This window comes from Rhopilema esculentum, chromosome 7 (assembly GCF_057945365.1).
Source record: "Rhopilema esculentum isolate cy_ngs chromosome 7, ASM5794536v1, whole genome shotgun sequence".
Classification (NCBI taxonomy): Eukaryota; Metazoa; Cnidaria; class Scyphozoa; order Rhizostomeae; family Rhizostomatidae; genus Rhopilema; species Rhopilema esculentum.
The window spans coordinates 9,683,805-9,709,687 of NC_142821.1; the positions used below are offsets into that span (position 1 = coordinate 9,683,805).

General features: G+C 37.6%; 1 protein-coding gene across 1 annotated transcript; it reads right to left on the minus strand.

Moving 5' to 3' along the window:
• Positions 1-379: 379 nt before the first annotated feature.
• On the minus strand, positions 380-24,535 carry LOC135684028 (uncharacterized). The gene is made up of 12 exons (XM_065199473.2): positions 23,983-24,535; positions 22,086-22,157; positions 13,948-14,004; positions 12,981-13,106; positions 12,057-12,149; positions 10,515-10,631; positions 9,064-9,177; positions 8,357-8,587; positions 6,145-6,279; positions 2,490-2,597; positions 2,192-2,309; positions 380-1,806 (listed from the first exon to the last, which is right to left on the minus strand). The coding sequence occupies exons 1-12, from the start codon at positions 24,056-24,058 to the stop codon at positions 1,794-1,796; spliced, it is 1,260 nt and encodes a 419-aa protein (XP_065055545.2). The 5' UTR covers positions 24,059-24,535; the 3' UTR covers positions 380-1,793.
• Between the last annotated feature and the right edge of the window lie 1,348 nt (positions 24,536-25,883).

The following is a 25,883-nucleotide window of genomic DNA, read 5'->3' on the forward strand; positions in this document are numbered from 1 at the left end:
TCCGAAGAACCAGACAGCATGGAAAAAGAAAAGTTTCTACTTTTGGTGTGTGGCAGTCAGGATTCGTTCTGGATCGGTTAAGATACGCTAATGACGACCAAACATTTTCCCTTCCTTTTAAAAAAAACTGACAGATCTGAAATAATAGTTATTTGGTCTGTCAAAAGACTGCTCTTATTTGACATCATTTCAATCAATTTGTAATACATTAAACTTGTTTAGCATGTTTGGACGTATTTTATACTGATTTTTCAAACTAACTGTTAAAATTCATTCCTAAATTATATTCTCACGAAGTCTTCACAAAAGGACTTTTTTCGGTGGTTCTATGTGCATTTAATTATAAGAAAAGAAAGAGAAAGAAAGAAAGTAATCTGTCTGAAGCTTTATTCAAAACTACGATGGTTTTACAAAATCATTTCGAATGATTTCCTTGTGGTAAAAGAACGCTAAACGAACGTGGTATTAGTGTGAATATGGTTTACAGACGGCATCACTATAATGGCTGATATAAAATTGTGCAAAACGCAAAATGCAGACAATAAAGGGGTCTCGTATAGGTTTTGCTCACAGTTCGTAACTTTTGCTAATTCGCATGAAAATGATAGTGATTGACTGGTCTAAATTGTATTCAGGGCCGTCGCGAGGCAAGCCTTGGGGGGTTGGGGAGTAGGGGGGTTGGGTAGTAGGGGGGTTGGGGAGTAGGGGGGTTGAAGAGTAGGGGCGTTGGTGGGGGGGGGGTTGGTGAGGGAGTGTGGAATATAAATTTACCTGATTAGAAAATAATTACCTGAAATTCTTAAGTTGCTGTCACAAACCTCTGCAATACATTTTGTCAATCTAACTGTGTGGCATATAATTCGCAACATTCATTTTAAAATGATAATAACGGACTTTCCTAATAGTTTTGCCAAATCTGTATACCGGGACGGGCAACTACCCATGGTTGCCGCCGAAGGAGCAGAAAATATTATCGAAAATTCTTTTATTTTTGCAAATAAATTTAACAGCAGATAAAAACAACTGGAACAATTTCGTCATGGTCTTGAAAAATTCTATGTTGTCAGTTACTTCTAAAGCTAGGTAACAAGCAGCATTGGTTGTCAATTTAGATCTCTCCATCCATCTTAGCATGCCTTTTTGGGGAATTGGACACAAGCGCAATTTTACCTAAAGAGGGCCTGGATTTTTAGATTTTGTGCCAACGAGAAATCTTCAATTATTCAATTCATCAGTTTGTTTATCTTCCTTCATTTCAAGAAATATCATATTTAGCCAACGGAGCAACTACCTTTGCTTTATCCTTTATTAATGTTAATACATGAAGATCGCTGAAATACCTAAAGCCTTTCTTCCACTGAGCGGATTTTACCTGAAATTTCCTATCGAGATACTATTGGGGGGGGGGTGCACACCCCCAAAGCCTACCGGTAACGACACCCCTCACTGTATTGCGTAAAAAATGAGGAGGGAATCCAGATTTGGCTCCCTTTTAAAGATTAGCTTGTTATCTTTGCTACACAGGATACCTTTAATTCGCAATTGACTTCACTTTTATTTTGAGGGTAACTTGGATTATAATGCGTCTATGACGATGCTCGTTTTTTTACAACGTCAGAATACCGTGAAAACTAAAATACAGAAATATTTTAAACATAGACAAATTCATCCAATTGTTCTTTATGATCAAAAACTGTAGTTTCTAAAAAACAACTCTATATGCTGCTGCTACTTGCATTGTCAACCAATTGTGATGAAGCAAAATTGCTTGATTGTGTTGAACGGCTTTTTTATCATTCTTCATTTCTAGAGTAACAAAACAAGAAATTTTCAGCATCCAGCAGCAACAACAACAACGTATCTAGACGATTGCATTAGGCCAGATTACACATTTTGCCAATGGTCAATGAATACAATAGAAAATAAGGTTGTTTTGGGCTGTCTGTTTGGCAAGGGTTTTAACACAAAATTTTAAATATCGGTCAAATTTTTTATAGATTTTTAATCTCTTTGTTATCTTAAAATCACTACCATCATTGCATCATGGAAACTTGCATTTTGAATAAATTTCTGGTCTCAAATCCAAATTCGAAGTCACATAATCAATAGAAAGAAATCCAGCGCACTTTTCAAAACCAGATTACACCTGCTAATGTTTATAGATTTTTAAGTAATATTTGTCTTCTTTTACCTTTTTGAACATAAAAAGCATGTCACAGGGCAAAATTTGGACATGAATATTTTGTTAGCCCTTTCACCACATGCTGCAACGAAGCGTCTGCATAGTAAAGGGTGCTTATCTTTGCATTCTGCAAAAGAAGAAAATCACCTCAAAAATTTTACCTCTTTAAAATCTCTTCACTCCACATTCTTTCAATGCTGACCAACAAGCATTGAATAAGCAATCGTTATTGAAAATAGAGTTAGAAGTTCATATAATGTTCGAAAGCTGACATTGTATAAAATTGGATGAGCAAAAACTAACTTACTTTCTTTATCAAGACAACCTTCATAATTTGGCCCTTGGCATGGTGTTGTGGAGTCAACGCAGCAGCCGTACTTGGAATAATGACAAGGAGGTAGACTTGCTTTTGCACCTTAGAAAACCAAGAGAAAAATACTTATTGTTTCTTATGGTAAAGGGACGAAATGAATTATCCAGTATTTTGAGGTAGGGCGTTTTAAATTAGGCACGTGAATTATGCTAAGGCTAGATGGAAGACTAACCCTACCTGGATGCAAATGCCTAGTATTTAATGGAATGATAATCAGTCAAGGCAGTGTTAACGATAAACGAAGCAGTTTTCCTGGGAAAAGAAACTCCTCCGGAAAATCCTTACTAATGACCTGTAAATGTGCACCAGTACGCAGTGCTGAGGAGAGGGTGGTTCAGGGAGTCACTGAACCAGGGGCCCTTGGAAATAGGGGCCCATAAATAACAACTCGTCAAAAAATGCTCTAGGTAATAATCCAGCCTCTTCATTGCCACTGTCATTAATAGAGAGAAAAGTCTATGAATGAAGTGAGGTAGAACATAGAAGCTTGAGTCTTTGACTTTCTCATCTTTGTGGGCTTGGACTAAAGAAGTTGAAAAGCTTCTGATTGTTACTAAAAAATGTGATTCCAACACGGCAACATACAACAATGTGTTTGTCATACAGAATTACACTATGGCATGCGCATCTATTTGCAACAGTGTGTCGGTTGTGATCGAATTTAGTTCACGAATTAAACGTTTTTCATCTTCTAAGACTTTTAAAATTTATAAGAAATTTTCATTTTTATGCATTGTTGTGTTAAGATATCAGTTATGCTCAAATTATATCAAATAGCAAACAGAAGTAAAAGCCACCAGACAATGGCCTAGATAGGAAAATTCATAGGAGGGGTAAGAAATTTTCCAACAAAATTCTAACAACCATGTGTACCAGCAGTGTAGAGCCAAAAAATTTAGAGGGGGGCCAATAGCTTTCTCTTTATTGTATACAAAATAAACGTTTTGGTTGTTTTCTCTCAGATGGCTCCCCAATATCTATTTCTTTACCTTTCCATATTTTCTAGGGTTAAATCATCTTTCAATGTTTAGCGCTTACTTGAGCAGAAAAATCATTAAAATATTGAATTTTAAGTAGCAAAATTTGGCCAGCATTTCCTGAGTTTTCAGCTATCAAGAGGGCTTTTTAGGTCACACATGAACGAAATGTCAAGTAGTAATATCGGTTTAATGAAAGATTTGATCCTGGCAGAAATTAGCTATATTCTATATGATATTATAGAATTACCCAGAAAATTGAGGAGGAGACGCAGCCCCCCTTCGAAAAGTTCTTCTACAGCCCTCATTTATACTTCTTTCAAAAATTTTAACATAACATAACGACATGGGAAATGCAATAAATGAATCCTTTGATATATTCAGATATTCTTATGTTTATTTAGCTTTAAATTATTTCCTACTAAAACATAGAAACTAGATAAACATAGACAACCGTGTTAAAGTTCCGACAAGACCAGAAGTATTCCGACGAAATAGCAGTTTAGCTCTACAGAGGGGTTGCCCCTCTATCTATTTTTTTGTAGAGGGGTAAGAGGGGTTGCCCCCTCTATCTTTTTTTTTGTTGAGGGGTCAGAGGGGTTGCCCCTCTATCTATTTTTTTGTAGAGGGGTCAGAGGGGCTGCCCCCACTATCTACGCCACTGCCATCAGAGCAGTTAGCCACTAAAAGAGCCACCAGCTGACCCGGGGCCCATAAACCCTCTCCGCAGCCCTGCCAGTACGTACCAACACCTGTAAAGATTCTTAATTTTGTCTTTGTCATAAAAACTGTAAATCCGTGCATTATTTTTCGCAAAACCGCATAGCCGCGTGAAAAAGTAGCTTAAACTGAAAATTATGAGATTTTCAATAAAGTTTTAATACTATAGCACCTTGAACATCATCGTAGATCAGTTTAATGTGTAGATCTTGTTTCATGAATGCAAATTGTAGAATTCAGCATGTCAAACCCAAAAAATATAACTGGAAATGAAAACAAACCGAAAGCAATGGGCAGCAGTGGTTTTAGGGACTACAGGGCCCGGGGCCAAAAACATCTGCGGGGCCCTTGTTCTTTACAATTTCTATCTTTTTCTTAGGTGTGGAGCCCCTTTCGGCTTCCACAAGCGCGGGGCCTGGGGCCATGGTCCCCCTGGACGCCCCTTAAAACTGCCACTGGCAATGGGGCTAGCCTTTTCGCAAATTCATTTATTGAATTCAATTTTTGTTAAATGCAACCAAAATAGAGTTACGGTTGTCGAAAAACCAACTGTTATTCCATATCCATCCTGGATACCAGTCAATAGAATACAATAGAGCGTTGAGATAAACTCCACTCCTACCTTTCATTTCCGCGCTCGAATTTATGTGGCTCTGTTACCCATACAGGGGCGTCGTGGCGAATGAATTCTTAATGGGGCAAGAAACAAAAATTTTCTGACAAAACTTCTTGTATTTATTTTAATCAAATAGAACCATTAGGAGGGGGAGCAGAAAAGCTCATAACTTTTGTTTTAACTGGAAAGATATTTGATATACACTTAATCTTGTCTCTGTTTCTTTATACTTCCTGTGAACGTCCCTGACACCTCGCAACCCTTTAGGTCGATTAGGGCAAGCGAGAATAAAGTTATGAAAGGGATAATCTTTTATAATCTTAATGCTTCAAATTCGCGCCTGAAGTTTCATTCTTTTGAGCGAATAATATTAAAATCTTATTCTTATAATGAACATCCACGGGTTTAACTGGCATTGAAGATTCGGATTATAGCTGACAAAATTCGAGCAGCAAATCACCCTATACTTTTGTTTTTGTGGAAATCTAGAAATGTCGAGAATTGCCCCTTGACAATACGGAAAGTTCTCTAGTCCAAGAAATTTATGTCACTAAAAAGTTCATTTCACTTCTCCACTTTAGCCACGGCTTAAGTTTAAGAATTTTCCCACTTTATAAAGATTTTCCGAAAATCCGTCAAATTTTGTTAATATAGAGGGCCCGCGCTCGCTCCCTCCCTGGCCACGACGCCCCTGTACCCAGGGTATTCCATACTGTCCGGGATTTGCAGTCCAATAAATTTCAAACTCCTAAAAATGGCTAATTGAATGTGTTGGGACGGATGAAATTGCAGCTGAAAGCTTTCTGTCACCAAATTAACACCCTTGTAGACAAAGAGTATCTATATCAAACTCAACGAAACTGCCTTAGTTCGATGAATATAAAAAGTGAGGGTAGTAGCGTAAGATACGGAGGCTTAGTCCCTCTAACTTTTCCCTGCAATGAATTTTATGCCACATTTAGGGAAAATTTCCTCGTTTGAATGTCTTTATAATTTCAAATGATGCCCCTCTACTCTTCATGCCCCGAATATTTAACACCCACCTATGCAGTGGTGTAGTGCTATCAAAATAACAAGGGGGGCTTTTGCACAAATTGTTGCAAAAAACAATAGCAAAAGAAGAAATTTTCCAATTTTCGGCATTAACAAAGGGGGGCTCAGCCCCCTGAGCCTTCCTAGCTCACTAGAGCAAGACCTTCGATTGGTCGATCTCCGCAACAATGGATTTAGTAACAATTTTGTGATATAATTGTAACAGATCGAAATGGAAACTCACTACAAAAGCCGCACTCGTGTGGACAGTATTGTGCAATTCTATTCTTCATTGCTATGCAGTATCCCAATCGTTTCCAAATCCTGCATAGGCCAAGGTCTCTGGTTTTACGGCATGATAATCCTCTCATGAAGTCAACTACAAAGGATTAAAAAACAAATTTCGTTAAGAATTACATAATAAAAAGACATTATTTTTTTCGTTAGGTCAAAAACATACAGAGCATGTACATTGATTGTAAACATTAGAGTTAACATGTAAAAAGTTGTTGCCATTTCTTCAACTGAATTTTTACAATTGGTTGCTAGGATTTGGCCTGGATTTTGTAAGCAAGTGATGAGGTTTTGAATGACGAATGATGGACACACCAATTTTTTTGTATAAAAAAGGATTGACATAGAAAAATGCAGTTTGTGATGCTTTGTAATATTTAAGTTTTTTTATTGTTTCATAATTTCAATGTCAATATATCAAGTTCGGGGTCCTATATGTATTTTTTGTACCCTGCGAAAAGTTTTTTTCATATTTAAGGATTTCACTTATTTAGGGAAGATTAGAGGCTTTTAATGCTTGTTGAGAAGTAATTTTGGGGTTCTCGGATGATTCAGACTCAGAGTTGAAATAACAAGTTGGAGAATATACACCCAGTTGATGGGTCGAAATTGGCCAATAAGAATAACACGAGCACATGGCCGACTTGCGTCTAGAACTTTTTATCAGTAAAATCGACTAAGATCATAGATATTTGGTATCATGTACGGTGGCCCATAACTGCCACGCAGTAAAATTTAACTGATTCGCATACAGACGAAATTGATTCATATTGAAACAAGACGATTCGTACGGGAACAAAAATGACTCGCACAAAAATCAAGCGACTCACACAGAAAGAAAGCAAGTTGCACAAACAAAACGACTCACACAAAAAGAATACTGGCTAGCACAAAAATGAAACTTGTCACACATTTTCAATTTCAGGAGCACAAAATAAAACATATTGGACAAATACAGCGAAATGAGTCGCACAATTAGAAAAGCGGACGCACTTAAATAAAACGAAATATTAATAACACCTGTGTCACACATTTCATTTCATTTCAAATGTTTAAGGAGAGTTGCCCTTCAGCAAGCTGATTTTAAAATCTATGTGGATTGATCAAATAGATTTCGATTTTCATTCTTGCAAAAAAGCACCCGTTACGAAAAATGCTGCTTGAGAAAGTTTAGCACAAAATATTTGCTTCTATAGTGTTGTTTGCGACAAAAAAATGTTTCCGCAGTTTTGGCAAAACATTGTGGCCGAGGCTAAGCACCAATTTATTCAGTTCAATAAGAAACCAATTATTTTCCAATGTGATTTTTTCTATTTCGTGTTTTTGGAACTAAAAATGTCTCTCGAGTTTCTATTTTGTGCGAGTCTTTTTGTTTTTGCGCAACTCGCTTGAATATTTTGCGAATCAGTTTTCTTTTCTGCGACTTGCTTTAAGGTTGTGCAATTTGATGTGTGACAACCTACTTGGCAGAGAACCTAATGTTTCCGACATAGGCGTAGACTTGCATTTTTTCAGGGGGGGGGCTCAAAAAATTAATGACAATTCCTAATGGCAGCTGCTGATGTCACAGGATAGAAAGTGGATTAGCTAAGGGCTTAAAGGTGATTTTTCCGTGCATTTTTCATTATTGAGGAAGAAGAAACACACAAATGAAATAATCGAAAGTTTATTTTTAAATCATAATCAGTTTCTTTAGGTTGAGATCATCAGTTCTATTTAGGCACCCAAAATGTACTCTTTCTCACGGAATTTCTTGATATGAAAGTGTCAACAAGTTCATCAATTGACAAATCTCATCACAAATTTGTCCATAGCTAGTATCACGTCAGCAAAGATCGCACGTTGCTTACCTCTGATGCTTCCAGCCTCTCCAAAGGATTGGCCTCGAGTTGGATCTGACCTTATGTTCGCAATAATTTCATACTTTTGTTTGCTGTAAACGCAATTATCTAATGTAACAAATCTTATGCGTGACACCAATAATATAACAAACTAATCTAAAAATTGGTACAGCACTTACTTATTTTCCAGGGGGGGCTCAGCCCCCCCCCCTCGGTTTTCGTCAGGAGGGGCTGAAGCCCCAAAGCCCCCCTAAGTTTACGCCTATGGTTTCCGATATCACAAGACCACCAGATGCCCAATTTTGCACAAGTGACACTTACACATTTTGCATTGACCGAAACTTTTTGCTTTCACCTTGACTCCATTGCAGTTTCGCTGTTTTAATGCGCACAAGTCTTCGTACTCTTTTCCATCTCTACCGCAAACCCTTCCTGTAAGTGTGTCACCCTCGTGGCAAAGAAACTTGCAGATGCATTGTGGGAATCCATGCGAACTTATTTCGCATTTCATATCTTTGGGACACGTGTGTGAGGAGCAAGGATCCTTGTCGTCTAAAAAGGAACATGCTGCCTTTTAAATTTATCTGAATTTAGAATTATTAGCCCCCAAATAGCCTACTTTTCGGGTTGTCCCCAGATGAAGCCAATAAGCCTTGGAAAAGCGAGTCTTGATTTGACCTCGGTCTCGTGATAGAAGCAAATGCCTTCTCGTCTTTATTTAAAAGCGCTTTATCAGGGCCTCCAACGAAGGGGGGGGGGGGGGGCTTGGCCCCCCTCCCACTTTTTTGCAAAACAAAAGAGTTTTTTCAAAATCTTTTGTTATGGGTGTTAAATTTTCCCTTGGCCCCCCCCTACTTTTCAACCTTTGTCGGAGCCCTTGTTTATGCGATAGGGTGGATGTGAATTAAAAATTCGTTTTGGTAACAGAAAGTTCACTTATCTACTTTTGACTTTTTCGTATTTGGTTTTTAAGAACTGTCGCTTAGAATTCAATTTGAAGAATAGAAAGAGAATGATATTTCACTCACCACATAGATCACATGTTTTACGACATTTGTTCAAAACGATGAACTTTAGTTTCTTGCACAATCCATGAAACTTTATAGCTTTGCATTGCCAGGATATATCATCGATACACGGGCCTTTTGAAGTAAGATGCAAAAAGGTTATACAACTTTTGTGGGGACAATCAGCGCGGAGGTGGTATATTTTGCTAGTTAAGAAATAGAACTGGAGAATATGCCCAAACCATCTCCTTTACCACTTTTTGCCTCGATCAATATAATAGTGTTTTGAATATGGAGAAAGATCTAAGAACTGACAAGACTTATTCAATTATTTAGGAGTCTAGCTGGGTCTCTTCGCAAACACCGTTTGAGCCAAATTCTGTGCAGCGAATTGAGAGAGCTCGCTTAAAACCTAAATAAATTACAGGACGTATTGAAGACTTTGAAAAGAATCACAGATATAAAAGTAGTGAATCAACCATAATGAAATTAATTACATTGTGTTTCCAGACATCTCATATAGTTCTGTCTTCGGATTGAGCTTAATTCCTGAGCAAGTTGAATAGAGTCTTAACTTCTGGAGATTTTTTCAAATGACCAAATTTTCTGCTCATTTTCCTTAAGATGTCTAAATCTCTAAAATATTTGTTAATGACAAAAAATGCTGTACTTCAACCAAAGGCTGAATTTCTTCCCTCTTTCCCCTTACTCCTGAATTTTTTGGTTCCCTTGCTTGCTTCTAATTCATTTGAAATATGAATAAAGTTAAGATTTTTCTGGAATGATTCAGTTTCTCCGGGCCCATGTCACCAACCTAAACCAGAATGGCCAGCGATATACAGACAGCGTCCTTTACCCTCCCCCTTCAGCCACTGTGGTGTCAAAAAAAATTGTTGATTTGCTTGTATATTTTGTTTCAATATAGTTTCTATAATCAACAACTTTATCCATTTAAAAACCTGACCTAATTTTAAAATTTGATAACCTAATAATGAGTGGCCATGGCTGCCCGATGCCCTCCCTTGGCATGGACCCTGTTTTTATTATATTTGGCATTCTAGGATCAGAACTGCAACTAGCTTACGACACAGCATACTCAGGGGTGTACATATCTGTCTCCCTCGCACCCTGGATATTCGGTTTTTATCTGCGGGAGACCACTTGTCGTTACACAGGGTAATAGCGACGAAATTTTTGCTAGAACTGTCCACCTCTGTCATCAGAGTTCCCAGGGTGACTACACGTCGTATTTTGGCGACCAAAGAAAGAACTCCTGGTCTTCCACTTGGAGTCCACCTATTAACAGGAATTGTCCAACCCTGCGATGCATTTGTAAACTTCGATATTTTTCCTAAGACTTTAAATTTGTGTGTTACTGCGACTTCCATATGTCTTTAAAAGTCAATTGTACAAATGTAGAATTAAAACATTCTATTACATTGTCTTACAGCTAGAATAACATAATTTCTTACGACAAAATGAGCAGGTCTTTTTACAGCTCCTCTTGCCTATTTCTGGTCTCTTCTCGCAAAAACCCATTCTTTGGAAGTCTTTGCAGAAGACGGCGCCATTTATATCAAGACATGATTCTGAAAAATAAGTATACAGGCTTTTATCAAAGACCCAATGTAGCATATCCGGGAATTTGGCACAAAATAACCCCTTTTGGGCGATGCCATTGTGGCAGATATGATGACCCCTATCCACTTAAGGAGATTCAAATTTCTGCAGGCCTATCTACATATCTGCCACATACTATATATCAAGAAGAGCATCGACTTATTGTGCCGATTATGCAAAGGAGCCTCTTGCCTCTCTCCAAAAGCTGTACTTTCAGCTGAGAATACTTCTTTTGATTTTCTCCAAAAAGCTGAACTTTTAATTTCCCTCTTGAAAAGTAGAACATGTTACAAGGTTTACCTTGACAATCAAAATGCATTGCTTCTATTTATACCGTAAGTCCTCGAATTGGCCCCTCCCCTCAAAAAATTCCCCCCTTTCGAAGAAGCCCCCAACCTAGAACTACAAATTGTCAATAAGCCCCCCCCCCCTCGAATAAGCCTCCACTGCTGCCGTAAATTTTCAAATTGGACCCCTCAATTTGACGATTTTTGTCATCTGAGGTTGTCTATGGCGTTTTATTGAATTACCACAACAAATTCATACTTTTGGTAGTAATTAATTGAATGCTCATAAAGAAATTTCTACTAAAATAAACAAGGTATTTTAATAATGTCTTCTTAATGTCTACAATAATTTTATTAGCCCCCTCTCTCGAATAAACCCCCATCCAAAAATATCAAAAATAAAAAGGCCCCACGGGGATAATTCGAGGATTTACGGTATATAGCTAAAACGAATAATCGGTGCTGCATGTGATTGTTCGTGACCTCCAATCTGGTTCAGTCCAACAAAATCTTACATCCAGATAATTTGCACAAGGTAGCTAACATGCAAAAGTGTTAAGAAAAGGCTTTGAAATAGCAAAGGTCTTAAAACATACTTAAAACAAGCTTTTTCGTCTGATAAAAAAACTTACAATGGTTATTTGCAATTTATATTTGTTAACAAAACATAAAAATTGAAACTACTGTCCATGTTACCCTCTGTTAAACTCTCACTACGATGGGCCTTCTACAGCACAAAATAAAATTTTTCAAATGGACAAGAAGTTTGTATCGATAAGATTTCTCGAATATTTCGCTTTTTGTCAAAAATTTTTCAAACGGTTTGTTAAGTCACGCTAAGTAATTTATATGTGTTGCACGTAAAATTGTTCAGCCAGATATATTATCGTCATTGCTATTAGTATTATTAACGAATCTTTACACAGGATTTTTCTACGTGAATGTTATATTGACATATACATAAATTTATGTAGGGAAATATAAATTTATAATAAGTATATTTATAGATATATATTTATATATATATACATATCTAAAAATACTGTTTTCAGAGAAGTCCTTTTTAGATATTATAGAAGAAGAAATATTGCCTCATAAGAATGCTACCTTCGCATCCTTTGAAGTCTTTTCCTTTTGCAGGAGTTTGTTCATCGTGGCAGCAGCCATACTCTGAAAATTTGCATTCTGGTGGCGGCGGCTCTTGAATAAAAGATAAAAGACTCCTTTTTTTCCAGGTGCGCAATTTGCATTATATTATCTTTAGAAATAGAAAGTAACTTTTAGAGTTTTAAATTTCTCTACAGAAATATTTTTACTGTTGCTTTCTCGAGAATTTAGATCTTCGTCTGTAAACAAATGAATATGATTAGCCGAGAGTACATCTGTTGGTTGAAAAATGCTTGCTTCAGATGACCAAAAACAAAATGAGTTTTGTTCATAGTGAGAAATAACAATCACATTCCACTTGTTTCACGAATCTGATTGCAATCAATTCAACGTGTCAAAGGCAAAGCTAAAGAAAATTGTCGAGGAGGCGGTGGCCAAACTGCTTCCAATGAAGTCTTGAGCCATTTGAGAACACACAACAACTTATAACGCAGGAATGGAGTACATAATACAGGGCCAACGCCAAGAATTTGAAACTGGGGGGGGGGGGCAAGACTTGCAAAAGTAGTCGGCCAAGACTAGCAAAAGTAGTCGGCCAAGGCTTCTTTCCCCTTTTGCCTCAGGTTTAAAACTAGTTGCTTCGCAAAAAATGGGGAAGGGGGGGCATGCCCACCTTCTCAGCGTAGGCCCTGTGATACGGATGTTTTTCTTTATCGTTATCCATCTATTTATAAATCTTCTTCGAAGTTTCGTACTATAGTACATTGGAACGATAGATCCCGCTCCCTTTTGACTATTCCCCAGAACGTGTGTTCAGTGCAATGTGAATAATTTCTTTTAATTAAATTATTACGTTTCAAAAGTTCCTGTAACTGAACGAGACTATTCAAGGCCTTGTGGCTATGTGCTTCCACGGATACTTACTGCAATACCCACATGTCCTGTTGCAAAGAAACGCCATTCTCTCCTTGCGAATGATACACGTACGATGTTTCTTGAGGTACTGGCAATAATCAGCACCGATATGGTCTTCGCAGAGATGAGGATCATCTAAGGTAGGGTAAGATATTCATTCTTTGCAAATAAGTTTTCTTTGCAGATGATTCTATTTGATAGGGAATGTAACTATAATATCGCGGCCAGTTACTGGTGAATTTAAATTACCTAGTTGTGACCCATGGCTGTGAAAAAAACAAAATCTCTTGCTAAAAACTATAGCACTCCTCTTATAACTTCAAAACGATAAGCATCCTATAGCAATAGCCGGGCAAATGGACTGGCTAATGTGGTTGAACAGCTGGGCTAATGGACTGGGCCCTGAAGAGAGCACAAAGAAAATGAAACGGCACCAAATTAATCGTTAGGGAACGTAAGTTCGCGTTGAAGTAAAAGTAAATTATTGGTATGAGAGTGACAAAATGCTGATCAAATGTATAGAAAATGAGAAGTACTGAATCGACTTTGATATAATTTCACTTGTAAAGTAAATTTTCGTACTTTGATTGATCTATTCAAAGAGACAGAGATTGTAATAACTTTGTTCGCAAGTCTTTTTTCGCTCATTTTGGACTGAAGATAAATATTCTGTAATTCACAGCATTCGCAATTCAAAGCTGTTTCAAAAGTATGAAATTTTTTCCGAAGGAAAATATAATTCAAATTTGTAAAGATTTGTGTATAAGAAGGAAGAGCCGCAGGATAGGCGGTCCGTCGGATTCTGTGAATCTTACCGGATTGGTTGATGTTTAATGGTGTGAATGCAGCGCAGCGGAGAAAAAATGAGATGATGAATGTGGGGGGAGGAGGGATGGTGGGTGACGTGAGGGAATGTGGGTGGTGCTGTAGAGGTTGGTGTAATGAAATGATAATGATGACTATTCTAAAGATTTACCTCTTATCAATGGTCCTCGTTTGAGCCTCTTTGGGAGAAATTCAAGAATTTCAGCATCTAAAGGAAGTAATGCATTATGCTGTATAAGGAATTACTTTGGCTTATTTATTTACTTATAATATGATACGAAAAAGCAGAAAGATTAGTATAGCATGGGTTATGTTTTCAGTTTTCATTTTCATTTTAGAACTCTGAAATGCAAAGACCGATCTTGGTTTATATTCCAAACAAACACTTTCGATAAAGCTTTTTTAAAAATGTGAACAATTTTTTGGCGGTACAGAACTTGAAAATGGCTTTGAAGAAAGCAAACATTTTACAACAAATTGGCTAAAAGCTTTTTCGTCTGACAATCTTCAGAGCATAAAACGTCAGAATAAGGGTCCGAAAGAACATACACAAAAAATATATACCCAGTCAGTGCCGCGTGACTAAAGAAAACTTACCACTGGAGTCCAAGAGAGAAAACGAACTCATTCTGTCTACACAATGGCGGCTGTTTTGTCTGTTTGTAGATCTATTCCAAAACTGTTAAATGGAGAAATGACTGTGCTCTGCCAATTATCCGAAATATGTCGTCATTATAGAGTTGACCGATGGCAGAATCACTTGTTTTAACATACTACAGAAAAACACAATAGAAATATTGGCATGCTGGTAAGCAAACGTTTTCAATTTATCGGATTATTTTCTCTTTGATACTGCAACACTTATCTTAGGTAATAGACTTGAATTTTGTATCCCACCCCAAACCATAAACAGAGAGGAATTCTTTGCTGAATTCAAAATGTTACACGCTAAACTTGCCAAACACGCTCAACTTGCCAAACCCTTTGGAATTTCACAAATTACGAGCAAGACTAAGCAATTTGGCATATGCGTAAAGCGGCTCCCCCATTGACCAATCTAATTTTCTTTTTAGACAGGGCATATGGTATAACAATCTAACAACCTTGCTAATCTTTGTTTTCTCGACGTAATCTCATAAATTGAGCTATGGACTTTTAAAATCCGTGGAAAGGGAGAGTTCTTCGATTTTTGGACTAATATTCACTGTTACGTTCTCCTAGATAAGATGTTCAAGAAAACCGATTTTCACTTGTCAAAAATGCCTCAGTGATTAAAACTAAAGCAAAAACTATCGTTAAGTCAAATAGTCAGTATCTGACGAGTCAGTTCTCTGTTCAACTGACGTTGTAAAGTCACTCTTCCAATCAGAACTTCTTTCACTAACTTCTGATTGTGTCTCCTATTTGCTTTCTCTTGCTTCACATCATCAGACTACGACATCATCTTTTGTCTCGGTCGGCCTTTCTGAGCGACGTGTGTTCCTTTTCCTTTTCTTACGCAAAAGTGGCACTGCATCCGGTTCTGACTCCATGTTTGCCTCGCAGCCATCCACATCATTTTCTTTCCCTGTCCTAGACTTACTTCTAATCAATGATCTGGGAAGTTGGCTCCCAGTGAACCATACTGGAGAAACAACGGAAGAATGGGTATTTGTTTTCCACCCAAAGTCATAGATATATAGTTCAGTCACCCGATATTTTCGGCAATTCAGCCAACTTTAACATTGGAAATGGACGCGTTTTTTCTCATGACATATTGAATCTGGATCTGGCAATAATGGTGCAGATGATTTCACCTTCATTTTCAAGTCTTGCTGGACTCGTGTTTCAATATAAGTTTCTGTTTTCTTTCCGTTATAGGGAATAGTCTTGATGAATTTCTTTGCAATTTCAATTTTATCGTCTTGGATATTCTTCCCTTACGGTTACGAAATTTGTCATTTGAAGAGTTAGCAAAAATATTGCGTTTTTTACTACCTTTTTATACGCCTTTATTTTTCCGACATTGAATTTTTTGGCAGTAGTGTTGCATCCGGTTATGGCATGTATGACATTCTCAACTATGGCCCTAACATCCAAGTATTTATCATGATCGATTTTCATGTACCACTCTTTTGGCACTGACAATTGTGTCATGCAATAAAGAAGCAAAATAAGGACATCTGTATCCTTGGCAACAATTACAGCAGGGCTCGTACCATTTGCAGCATGCAGAACCAGCCTTGTATCCGCCTCCTCGTGATTGCAGGTTGGCAATTCCTCCGCCCGATCTCTTTGAATCACCCAAGTCTCCCGCTTGCAGTTGATTACAAGAGGTATCTTTAGCAAAGTTCTGCCCTCTTCACTTCTGAAAAACGCGCTTGCTAGTCGAATCAGGTTTTCTTTGTTTTAGCCGTTATAGGAGAAATCAGCCCATTCTTTTCCTTGCAGCATCTTCTGCTCACCACTCACCAGATGAACCCTGTGTGATGTTTCCCCACGTTTAATCCTTGTTGACGATTTGACACTGGTCTGGTGGTACGTATCAGCGACTGTCTCGACCTGCGTTGCTTCAGCAGCTCTGGGTGGTGTTGCTGAATTGAGCACACTGACAAGCCATTCTCTGTATGTATTTTTCGGTTTGGTTGTACGGAAAAGTGCCATGCCATCAATGATCCAGCGTGCTTTCAGTGGTAAGATACTGGATGCTGCCTTTGATTCGTTAATTAAGTAATTTCGATTGCTAGCTTTGTCAGACTGCCACAGTGTCCCGTCGGGTGTGGCTAGGCCTAAAGGCAAGGTTGTGATTGGAAAGGAGAAAGCTTCATCTAGTGACGTTGCTTTTGCTACGAGAATTCCGAAAGCCTGTCGATCTTCTGTGAGAACCGATATTGCCGTTGGTGTTTCCTTCACTTTTTCTACTCCTGTTCTCAACTTTAATCGCTTTATTGGATCGAATACACTTTTTTTTGGTAATAAGGCGTTTGGTAATAAACTCTTTGTACCTGGCATTCCCAGTTTTAGGTACTTTCAAAAGCGATTGAATGATTTCCTTGTCGGCTTCTACTCCTGTGCAAATTGCTTTTGCGGGAACTTTCAAAAATGGGTCAGTATTGTAAGAATTCAACTTTTTCTTTAAATTATCAACATTGATGCTGTGCCGTGTCTTTCGACTATCTGTTAGTTCTTTATGTGTAGAAGTAGTGTTGATGTGAAGTTTATCACGCATTGCCAACCGAAGCTTTGCATGGATGTGAACGGTTTTCACCCATTTGTTTGTTGTGTCAATGTTGGTACTGTATCCAGAACTAAATGGACCGGCTGTTCTTTTAGTTTCGCGATTGAAATATTCTGTGACTAAGACTCCATGAACTGTGGCAAACTTTCTCCCCAAATAATTTGCTCCATATCCCCTTTCAGAAAGATCTTGGTAAGCTTTGTTGTTACTTGACTTTAAATCTGTTAAACACACCTGTTGGAATGTCAGGTATGGTGAGTAGTTTTGGTGATCGAATGCAAAGACTTACTTCAGCATTTGTCTTTCAGCTTTTGAATGTCGCTCAAAGTCACTTTCACGAACGCCAGAGACTAAAGCTAGGAGAGACAAAATATCCCTTATGTACGCAACAGTCATACTCTGTTGGGGGCTTCTGGTGCTGGTTAATTCTTAAAGATTTCTTCAAAAGTATACTGTCTTGTACCTTCCTCTAGATTTTCTGGAGAAGGCCTCTTTCTCAAATTTTCAAGGCTTTCACGCAGTTTAACAAGAATTGTCCAGTAATTGTTACTGAGACGTTCTGCGCGATACTGGATGAGGGCATCAAAGGATTCTTTCAAAGTTCGCATGCCTGGGTAATCGTGCTTTCCAGAAAAAGCTTGATCAACGGAACCAGCTGAGATAGTCCCAGCGTCAACGAACCAATCTTTATACGCAATACACGAGTGCCGCTTGAAGATTAAGCGCTGGCGAACTCGAAGTTGATGAAAACCACCCATGAGAATGATGATATTGTTGTAAAGACCTCCGTGCTTCCATGTGATCTGAGCAAGCTTTGCATATACATCTTTGTCTGCATGCGCGAAGATATGCTCTAATCCAAGATCTTCTGCGATGTGTTGAAGGCTGTCGAGATGGTTCTTGCAAACTGCGAAGTCAGGTGGCTGGTTTATGACAGGCATGTACTCAATCAACGGCTTTTGCTGCTTTTGATATGAAACTTCTTATCTTTATTGAAAGCAGTCCAAGAGCCTGACAAAGGGAAAATAGTTCTGGAAAATTAAAACAAAGTGCAAACTTCTCTGGCCTGCTTTGGAAGAAATATTAAGTCTGATTGACTGACATCGCTTGAGTTGAGGTAAAAATGCGAAACTTTGTCAATGCAGCTATAATAGTGACATCTTTTAATAACGCTGCAATATTGCTGTGATGCTAGGGCGAGAGGTTTTAGATTCAAGATATTGTTACCTGGCAGAATCAGTTGAAATAATGTTCTATTTGTGTCATGGGTACTGCCAGCTCCTGTCAATGTTTCTTGGGGGCCCATCATTGCTATTTATGGATGAATGCAGTGGAAGTCCATTTGCAAACCGCTTGTGTACCTCTACTTGTGCGGAAGACCACATACTGTTGTACTTAAGAATGTCGTTGTATGAGATGGAGTGGCCGAGGCGATGAAGATGTGTTGCTGCCTCCTTGCTGCCCGTAAGCCTGTGTAATATTAATCGAAGCAACGCTTGTTTTGCAGTTTTCTGCCTTGTGATCATAGATTGCCAATGAGATGCTATTGACCAAATCTTATTGGCAATGTTGCTTGATCGTGTAATATCCATCCTCGTTGAGCTTGAAATTAGAATATATCATAGCATAGAGCATAGACAGTATTGCACAGCTCTGACATCGGTCTATTCTCGAAACTTAGCATCGTGTCATCAGGACTGTTTGGTAAGCTTTGAGATATTTGGTCTTTGACTTTACTCCTGATGAAGTTGGCGAAAGACCGAATGTGATCTTCATCTCTTAGTCCTTGACCAAGCGGGTCGCAGCACTATATTGACAAGGATTCATAAGTACTGAATGAACAATAACGTATTTTCCCGTTGGAAAGAAGTTAATTTCGTCTTCAAAATGCTTGTTTAGCTCTTTCTTTAGCACAACAGTGTGCTTGATGAATGACTCTGCATCATTGTCTTGAAATCAACCAACAACCAATGAAGAAGAAAAGTTTCTTTCTTTCCGACCATCTTCTAGCGAATAGAGCGACAAAACTTCTCTCTTACGTCAGCTTCCTTTTCATTTTCGAAAAATTCTTCTTCTTCTTCGGCATTCAGAAGTTTGTTCACAGCATACTTTAGATAGCAATTTCTGTGATAATAGATATCAATGGCAAAAAGAACAAGTGGCTGTCCATTTTGCAAGACTTGGAGTATTTTTGCTGCCTCGTGAAATTTGCAGGCTGGTTTTGAAAGAAACAATTCTGTTTGTTGCTGAATTCTTTGCCTAGAGTTTTCTTGTTCGCATCTTCTTAGGCCAGCTTCCCTATATGGTTTACAGTCTGATCATCTAATTTCGTTACATACATAATGAATTTTTTCCCTTTTTTGGTTCCTCTTTATGACTTTCTTCTTTGGTAATATGATGTATCAACGTCAACATTAGGGTCATCTTCAGGCACAGTTGTGGCAGTTTTGCCGTATCTTTTCTGAACAATAGAATTCATAAAGAATGATAGCTAGACGGCAACTTTCGTGAACTTTCTCAAACGCTATGCAAAATATTCTTCGTCAGCTCAAAAGAAGTCCAGTTTTTTGGGTCTGTTCTTTTCAACCTCTCCCATCCTTGCTGCTTCAGAGTTCTTGCTGAGTTTTTCTGTCCAATCGAAGAATCACAAAACAAACACTTCTAGCCTCTCGTAGCATCAACATTTAAGAATGAGGACGATAAAGAAATCTTGTGTGAACATTCTTAACCAATTAGGAGGTTTTTAGAGACAAGCAGGCCAATCCAGTAAGCTAAACAACGCTTAGGCCGCTCCATTGCAGGACACTGGCAAGGTCGTTACCATGCAAATTTTCAATGCAAATGCAAATTTTCGAATTCTCTGACGTTAGCATTCGATTTTCGAGTTCGAAATTAAATGTTCTTAAGACACTTGCTGACTTTACATGGGTATGGGGTCTAGAAATAAAGTCCAACTCCCCCTAGCCCCCTCCTCTCCGCTTCCCTACCCTTTTTTAACTCAAATTCCTTGCCAGGCCTTGAGGCATCTAAATGACTTTTAAAAACCTGTTATTTTCCATAACGCTTTCAGATAATTCACTGTACATAAAATATATGACGTCATAGTTCAAATGCTGATATCAGCAAAACTAGAATATTTATATATAATTCCAAAGATCTCTTTGAGCTAATTTAAAATATGCAAGTTTTATTCAATTATCTCATTTCCATCAAAAGTTATGACATTTTAAATGTTGAAATTTGTATGAAAATGACGTCATCAATCACGTGATAACAAAGAATTTCCATTAAAGATACCGGACAGACTTTGAAAGTCCATAGCTTAATCTATGAGATAACGTCGAGAAAACGAAGGTTAACGAGATCGTTAGATAGTTATACTATATGCCCTGTCTATTTGCATATAGAACATTTCCTAGCCCTAAAATCTCTACGGGCAATGAAATTAATCTGATTCATCTTATATTTCAACAGATTATAAGTAAACCCCTACAATGATATCTTTATTACAAACCCTGATAAAGTGTCTGGAGTTGTAATTTTGAACATAAAGGACTACATAAAAGATGGAGATAATTATCCACGACAAAGAAAAATTTGCTAAATAGGATGATGTCGAAACACAGGACAAAGCGGCCAAAGTAAAGCGTAAACTCCAAAAACTTTTTTTTCAACTGGTCAACTCAAAAGTCTTGGCTACAGAAATTTATGATAGGATATGACCCGCGGGCTCTCAACGACTACAAATGTATGGCCTCCCTAAAATACACAAGCCAAACGTCTTGTCTATGATTGGCTCAGCACAACACGAACTGGCTACTCTAGTGTCGCTAATAGAAGGGGGAAGGTGATAGAAGGGGGGCGTTCATTCCGGCCGATTTTCGTAAGAAAGGGGGTGCTAATAGAAAAAGAGGGGGTTTATGGCGACCAATTTTCAATAGAAGGGGGATGCTAATAGAAGGGGGGCCAGTTTTCAATAAAATGTCAGCAAATTTCAACAGCAAAGGGGAGCTAATAGAAGGAGTTGATGTTGGTAAATTATTTAATAAAAAGGTAATGGGATTAGTAGGATGGTGACACTGGTTACTTGATAATAGATAGATAGTTAGAGATAAAGAAAGGAGAAGATCGCAAATTTTTCGGCTGTTCAAAAGTTTGGTCCGCGAAAGTGCCCAGTTCATTTGAAACTACCATGGATTGGTAACACTTCCTTGCGAGTCGATAGTCAGATTAGACAAGCCATCATAAAATGTTTCTTTGCTGCCAATCCTCGTGTTATTTACAGCACCAGGAGAGCCCTTTCACCCTATCAAAAGGATTGCGATCCTACCAACCAAAAATTTCCGTTATTTAATGAATTTACCTGCCACTGTGATTCCGGCTACGTAGGATGCACAACCCAAAGATTTGGGGATAGGATAAAACTGCATGTTCCTTCCAACATAAGGAACAAAACTACCCCTCAAAAAGAACAGCCTCCTCGATCTTGTAGGTCTAGAAACACTGTTAAAACAAGTGATTCTGCCGTCGGTCTACATCGTTTAAACAACATTGATTGTGGTAAACTCTATAATGACGACATGTTTCGGATAATTGGCAGAGCCTGGTCGTCTTTTCATCTAGCAGTTTTGGAATTGATCTACATACAAACGAAAAAAGCCGCCATTGTGTAGGCAGAAGGAGTTAGTTTTCTCCCTTTTTCTTTAGGCACGCGGCACTGACTGGGTATATATTTTTCTTTGTGTTCTTTTGACGTTTTATGCTCTGAGGGGTGTCAGACGAAATAGCTTTTAGCCAATGTGTTGTAAAATGTTTACTTTTTCAAAGCCATTTTCAAGGCTCTTTTAGTTTATAATGAATTATTCTTATAACATTGGTTATTCTAAACCTGCCATTGTTTATCGCGAATCACATCACAATTCACGTGCGCATGGGCAGATAGAGTTTATATAAGAAGTTCGAAATTTCTCCTTGTCAATGGGAATCCTGGTATTTGTGTCTCATGTCAAGAGAATATCATGTTACGTCAGATATTATTTACGAATCTTGTTTGTAAAGAGACGACTACTTACCCATTGATCTGTTTTCAAGTTGGTCCAACATGAAGTCGATGGTGCTAGAAAATCTGTCTTCCAATGCCTTAGCTTTCAGAAGAAATCACAAAGTTTCATTACCAAAAAATATGAAGCTGGTTATAACATAATTTACGTGTGTTTGTTGTTACTTTTTCTTGGAGCGTTGAAGTGTTCTTAATTTACTACATTTTAATATAGTACTTATTTGTTTTTTTGCTATTACACCTATGAAAACCTAACACTTTCAAAATGTAAGGAATAGTGAAAATTGGCAGAATCATTTCAACTGTTAAAAAGTTAATTTTTCTTGAAATTGCTTTCCTGGTATCTGGAAAAAGGCTTTGAAAAGAGCATATCTGCTTACTTGAATGTCTGGTCCTCTTAATATTATTTTCTAACATTTGCTGTTAAAGTGGTTGATTACAGAACTGAAATTGTGTCGAATCTGGGTTGCAATGTTTGGAGAGAGAGGATTAAAGTTCAAATTTACTAAAAATCCCAACAAAGAAGCAAAATTTCTGAACATTTAAGAGGAGTTTTTGGGTTTACTTTAAGTTTTTGGGTGGCTCCCTTCCTCCAAGACATTGCATCCTTGGTACAAATCAATATGTTCACCAGGAAGTAGACCCTTAATGGATAACTGATGGCAACACTGGGTAGTGTAAAGCCAGCAAGAAAAGGAACTAGCTACCTTCCCATGCCACATTATAAGACTGGTACAATACAAAACCATGGTTCTCACTAACTGAAACTTCCCTACTTTGACCATCATTCCTTATTCAAATATTGACATTGATTGTGCATTGCAGCTGACTTTCTGTTGGCATGATAAAAACTAACCCTCGGTAATTTTAAATCAAAAGCATCATTCAATTATTTCCAGGAGCATAAAAACGACTAATCATTTTGAATAAAAAAATTTCCAAATTTCCCAAAGCAAATCTTGAAAATGTTCTTCTCCAAGCTTCAAAACCTTCTTCAATCCAAAATTTTCAATCCTACGTTGACAAAGAATTCTCTTCCTGTCCTTTACAGGGTTGTACTTAACAGATTTTTGTCTAGTATCGAGAAACCACAAATAATTTTGAAGCACATGACAAGATTTTTGCGGACCAAAGAGATGAGATTAGAGAAAATTTTGGACATCAAACTGTGAGCCAAATTGAGCAAGAAGAAGTCCATTTTGCCCTAAACTGTCCATCTCCAATAGATTTTTCCATATACTGGATCACAGGAGCCTCCATAATTTACTGTGCATAATCAGTATTGTACGTCGAGATCAACAAGGACACTCTGCGCACTTTCAAGGTAATTCAAAGTCGCAAGCAATAATTTGTAACATTGTTTGCCAGAGAAAAAATCGCTATGGTGAATGCTGTTAATGGATCTTTCAGCTTGTGTAAGGATCTTTCAAATCTATCAAGATCTTTCAGAACCTAGAGTTGATATTGCTTTTTAGAACTGCTGAATTCGGTTCCCTTATTTCCTTTTCCTTGGAGTTTTTTAAGCTACCCTATTTCATAAAGCTCATGGAACTTGAAGATAAAAATTATTTGAAGATAAAAATTATTTTATAAAATTACCATTGACAATGTTACTAGAGCTAATCAAGTCTTCTCCTAAAAAGCAATACTTTAATTAGCTCAAGATCTGATAACGTGGACGGGATAGTATTTCCCCTAACTATTTTGTTTTGGTACTTCCACTAACATTCAGTTTACGTTTTTCCTACGATCAAGATCGGTTTAATGAAAGGCAAGGACCGGTAGGAATTGAAAGCCTTCAAGGTGCAAATTAATTATACATTCATCTAAAGCCTTGTAGCAAAATTTTGAAAGACTAGCCCAAATTGGGATACTGCAGTAACGATATCAACATTTAAAGCTTTACCCACCTGACAAATCATTTCCCAAAGCTTCTTTAACTGCAATAGCGCAAAGCAGAACTTGAAGGATAATTGACTCCGCCATAGCTTCAATCTTGATGTCTGACTTGTTCTTAATTGCTCCTGGCTATGTTTATGGTGAAGCCACCCAATGTTCTTGTAGCATTCAAAATGCTTCGTCCAATGAAATGACAGCTTTGCAATATGTGACATGATTAAATGTCATATGGGCTTGTCTTCTGATAGGATCTCTATATCTCCCTTGTAGCTACGGTGGCCCATAACTGCCACGCACTTGAATTAAACTGATTCGAATATAAGCAAAACAGATTTACATTGAAACAAACCGATTCACGTAGAAAGAAAAACCACTCACACAAAATTCAAGTGAGTCGCACAAAAAGAAAAAAGACTCGCAGAAAAATGAAACTCGTCACACATTTATAGTTTCAGTCGCACAAAATACAACAAGTCGCACATAAAACAGAATGAGTCACCCAATTAGAACAGAGGTCGCACTTAAAGAAGAATGGGTCAAACGTTGCTGAAGGGTAGGTTTTTTATTGAATTGAATTTCTGTTCAGCCTCGGCCATGATGTTTTAACCAAAGTGCGGGAATTTCAGAGACAAGACCTACGTTCATCATCGGAATAGAGTAATATGCGCGTATTTTTGGACCATTGGGACTGACAGCAGTGACAGTGAGATATGATAGCATGATATTAACACTTAGCTCCATTTGCTAAAAAGAAAGCTCAATTCGATTGACCTACGAAAACCTATTTTTGGAGCAATCAATCCGGCTTTTAGGGAATTTGTAATGTTGATGAAAAGTAATTACAATTTTCCTTTTTGGTTTATTTTTATTCACTATAAGCAAAAATCTAAGGCTAGTCCGATTTTTAACTGTCAAGTTTTAACCTCAAGTTTTAAAGCTCATTGTTAGTTCTGTTTCCATTGTCACAAAGAAACCTCTTATTTTACCTAGTTGTAGATACATAGGCAGATAACTTAGTGTTAATTGATTTGCATTGAAGGATGTTGACAGTGAGTGCTACTCATGGGGCAAAGATTAACAGGCTAAGTTTTTAACGATGATTGATTATGTAATATGTATACTCGGATCAAAGGAGAAGGCTTTAGAGAAGGGAGTACAGTAGGTTCCGGCATATAAGAAACCACTTTTTGAATTGAGGTCTCAGAACGTTTCTTATTTTAAGATACCTTTTTATAATCAGGGTAAAAGTTTCTTATATATAGGTTGCTCATTTTTTAAATAAGCAACTAAGCTTTAAGTGTTGGACCGTGTTTTGTAATGCCAAATTATGTTATTTATTATTTGAATAATGGAAGGATAATGAGCCTCCAAGAGAAGGATAATGATCACAAACTGGGTAGGAGCTGCTTGGGAAGAAATGGGAAGGTATTAAAACTACAGGCAAAGAATATTTGAAAAAACTGGCCTCTTAATGACTGCAAACGGCTCTCGTGATAGGTTCATCAACCCACAGGGTTTTAAAGACAATACATTTTGACACTCCAAGCAAGATAAATTTTTGTTTAATGAACTGTTACAGTATTTTTCGGCACAGTACTTGTTATAAAAAAACAAATCTTTAGTTTTAATAATTTTGATTCTGCTTGAGAACACACTACATTGCATTACACAATTTAAGGGATTACTTTCTGGCATACAGGAATAAAGTATGACGGATTTGAAAATAAGAAACGTTTCAATTTCAGACCTAAAATTGTTTCTTATAAAAGGAGCACTTTGGAAAGAATCTGAGGCTGGTTTCTTATACAAGGGGGTTTCTTATATGCGGGAACCTATTGTAGTGGACTTTAACGGCAAGTTTTTGCAAGTTTCATCGAGTAGCGGTCTTTAACGGGATCCTGGGAGGCAATCA